This window comes from Arvicanthis niloticus, chromosome 7 (assembly GCF_011762505.2).
Source record: "Arvicanthis niloticus isolate mArvNil1 chromosome 7, mArvNil1.pat.X, whole genome shotgun sequence".
Lineage (NCBI taxonomy): Eukaryota > Metazoa > Chordata > Mammalia > Rodentia > Muridae > Arvicanthis > Arvicanthis niloticus.
The window spans coordinates 210,605-213,584 of NC_047664.1; the positions used below are offsets into that span (position 1 = coordinate 210,605).

The window sequence follows — 2,980 nt, forward strand, 5'->3', positions numbered from 1 at the left end:
GGCAATACTTCTGTCAGCTCCTATGTCCAGAATTCCGATAAAGTTCTTTCCCTCTATCATTAATTGTAAGGTGGGTCTAGTTTTAAGGTCAACTACCAAGTGAGCAAAGTCAGTTCCTGAAGAACCAAGTCCCTTGGCATCTCTAGGCACCCCAGTGGATGGGAAACAATTATGTAAATTTGGAAAAACAACCAATTGAGCAATCCTATCTCCAGGAGAGATAGAAAATATACCTCGTGGACAAGAACAGAGAACTTGAAGTTCCCCAGTATAATCTTGGTCTATCACACCAGGATGAACCACAAGCCCTTTCAAGGTAAGAGAGGAGCAACCTAGAATGAGGCCAACACTTCCCTCAGGCAGGGGGCCTTTAAAATCAACTGTAATAGGTTGTACACCCATATGAGGCATTAATAAGGATCGGGAGGTGGAGCAGAGGTCCAATCCTGTGGAGCCTCTTGTAGCTCTGTGGCTAGAAGTGTCCTCTGGTTGCTGATTTGTGTCCCATATTTTTTGGGGCCCTGGGATCTGGGGCCCTGAAATCTGTTTTTTGGAATACTTTGATCTCTTCCCACTGGTGGGGAATCATGTTGAATAAGCTTTCCCTGAATATTTCGAACTGAGCGACACTCATTAGCCTAATGATAACCTTTTCTGCATTTTGTACAAAGCCCTGGAGTTCTTTTTTGTGTGGAAACACGACATTCTCGTTTCAAATGACCTGGTTTGCCACAGTTGTAGCAGACTTTATGGCTGCCAGGACTAGAGCGGTTTTGGCTTTGTAAGATAGCCGCTGCAAGGCCAGCATTAGTAAGAGGGCCTCCAAGTCCTCGGCAAACTTTTATCCAGTCTGTTAACCCTTTGTTTCTTCTAGGGGTAATGACTGCCTTGCATTCTGGTGAGGCATTTTCATACACCAGTTGTTCTATCAATGGTTTGACTCGCTCTGGGTCTCCAAAAATTCTGCCTGCTGTTTCTGTCATCCTAGCCACAAAGTCTGAGAATGGCTCTTGGGGGTCTTGTAATATTTTTGTTAGGTGTCCCCTGGCCTCACCTTTCTTGGAGAGGGCCTTCCATGCTTTAATAGCAGCAGCTGAAATTTGGCCATATGCTCCCCAATCGTAATTTGTTTGATCATTAACATACTGTTTTTGTCCTGTTAACAATTCAAATGTCCACTCTCTTTGATTGCCTTCTGTATTGGCATTGGCCCTTGCCTGTACTTGAGAAGCATCATGCCATAAGGCTTTCCATTCCATGTACTGTCCCATATTAGGGAGAGCAGCTTTTACTGTACTTTGCCAATCATTCGGAGTCATAGCCATAGTGGCAAGTCTCTCAAGCTGCATGACTGTAAAATTAGCATCAACTCCGTATCTGTTAACTGATTCAGCAAGTTCCTTAATGGGACCATATTCTACCGGTGCATAGACTCGACCTCCTTCCGCAACCTCAAACACCGGAAAGGCCTGCAACAACTTTTTCTTATCTCCCTTTGACAGGAAGGAATCTGAGCAGCGCTTCTCCGCATAAGGCTTCTCCACATAAGGTGGAGGGGCACTGGAAACAATGGTTTGGGAGAGTGCAACAGGCTGAGAAGCCATGCAGTACCTATTTCCTGTTTTCTTCTGCTTTCCAGTTTGCAGCGGCAGCTGCTTATCATAGTAGGCTGTCTGTTTATCTGAGATTTCCTCCTCAGAGGAGCTGAGTTCCTCTGGCTCGCAATTATCAATTCTCAAGGCTTTCAGTTCCTGTACCGGATACAGGGGTTTTCTTTCTGGAGCCTTGGTTCCCTCCCTACCTTTCTCTTCTAAGGTATATCTTTCCCTATTTTTCTTCTCCGTATATTTCTCACTCAGGGTGTGCTTCCCCTTATCTCTCTCTTCCATAGACTGTGAGTCTTTGGAAGGGCCTGATACTTCTGGTATACCTTTTTCCTTTTTTCTGCAAGCTCTCAATCTCTTATTCCACTCTGATTCTGACATGCTGTTCTGAAGGTCTTCTAGCACCCCCTGGCCTGTCGCTATAGCCAGATTGCATTTCTCATCCAGTAGACATGACCTAACTAGCTTCCACAGTGGTCTAGTTCCAGGCATTAATTTCCCATTCTGCTGTTCTCTAAGCAAATCACCCTCCAGTTTGTCCCAGGAAGCGAGCGTTAGTGACCCTCAGCAGATATACCAGGGAGCTATGCGATCCACTTCCTTTACAAACCTCTGCAAAGTCTTGGTGGGAACTTTTAATTCATGTTGCCTTAAGAGTGATTGAAGAGCCGTAACCACAGAATGTGAAGTTCCCATGCTGTCCTCTTACGTACAAGAGGAGCGAAAACACAGGGAGGGGTGCTGCGGCTTATATACAACCGACTAACCACGCCCAATGGCTGCAAGTTTCTTTTTAAAAGTGTCCCGTTTATAAGAATATTTGTGGAAGCAGAATGAAACCAAAAGGAACAGAATGAGTGCTACCAGAACAATAGCGAAGGCTTCAAGGGCTCCTGCTAGCTGAAAATAAAAATGCATGCCTTTCAGAGCTTACCTCGTCTTGTGGTTCTGAATCCTGCTCCGCAAAAGCGGGGGGTCCCCGTCTGTGGCACCAGCGGTGGTGTGGCTTAACAACCCGGGTCTCGGCACCAGCTATAACCCGCACGTGCACGCTCTCGCCTGCGAAAGACGACACACGCATCAGGATCCTTCCACAACAATATTTACTTCATCAATGAGGAGAGGAGATGGGACGGGGACAGGCGGGGGTCCGTGGTGCCGACTTATATAACCCTTAGCTTGTCGTGTTTACACCCGATTGGCTGTTTGCCAGTTTGCTCGTATCCTGCCCTGGTTTCGGCCATGAGTTTGGCGTCTCTAACCGTAGCGCTTATCGTATGGAACTAACTGCCTGAGTGGAAGTGGGCTGTATCCTGAGCGAGCTTGGCAGCTTGTAGTTTTTCTCTCTGCACTTTCCTAGCTGCCAGTTCACGTGC

General features: G+C 46.6%; 1 protein-coding gene across 1 annotated transcript; it reads right to left on the minus strand.

Annotated features, from left to right (window-relative positions):
* Nucleotides 1-410: 410 nt before the first annotated feature.
* Nucleotides 411-2,685, minus strand: LOC117712710 (igE-binding protein-like). Its single transcript, XM_034508811.3, is given in 2 exon segments — nucleotides 411-1,751; nucleotides 2,539-2,685. Coding segments are annotated over 2 exon segments (1,488 nt in total).
* Between the last annotated feature and the right edge of the window lie 295 nt (nucleotides 2,686-2,980).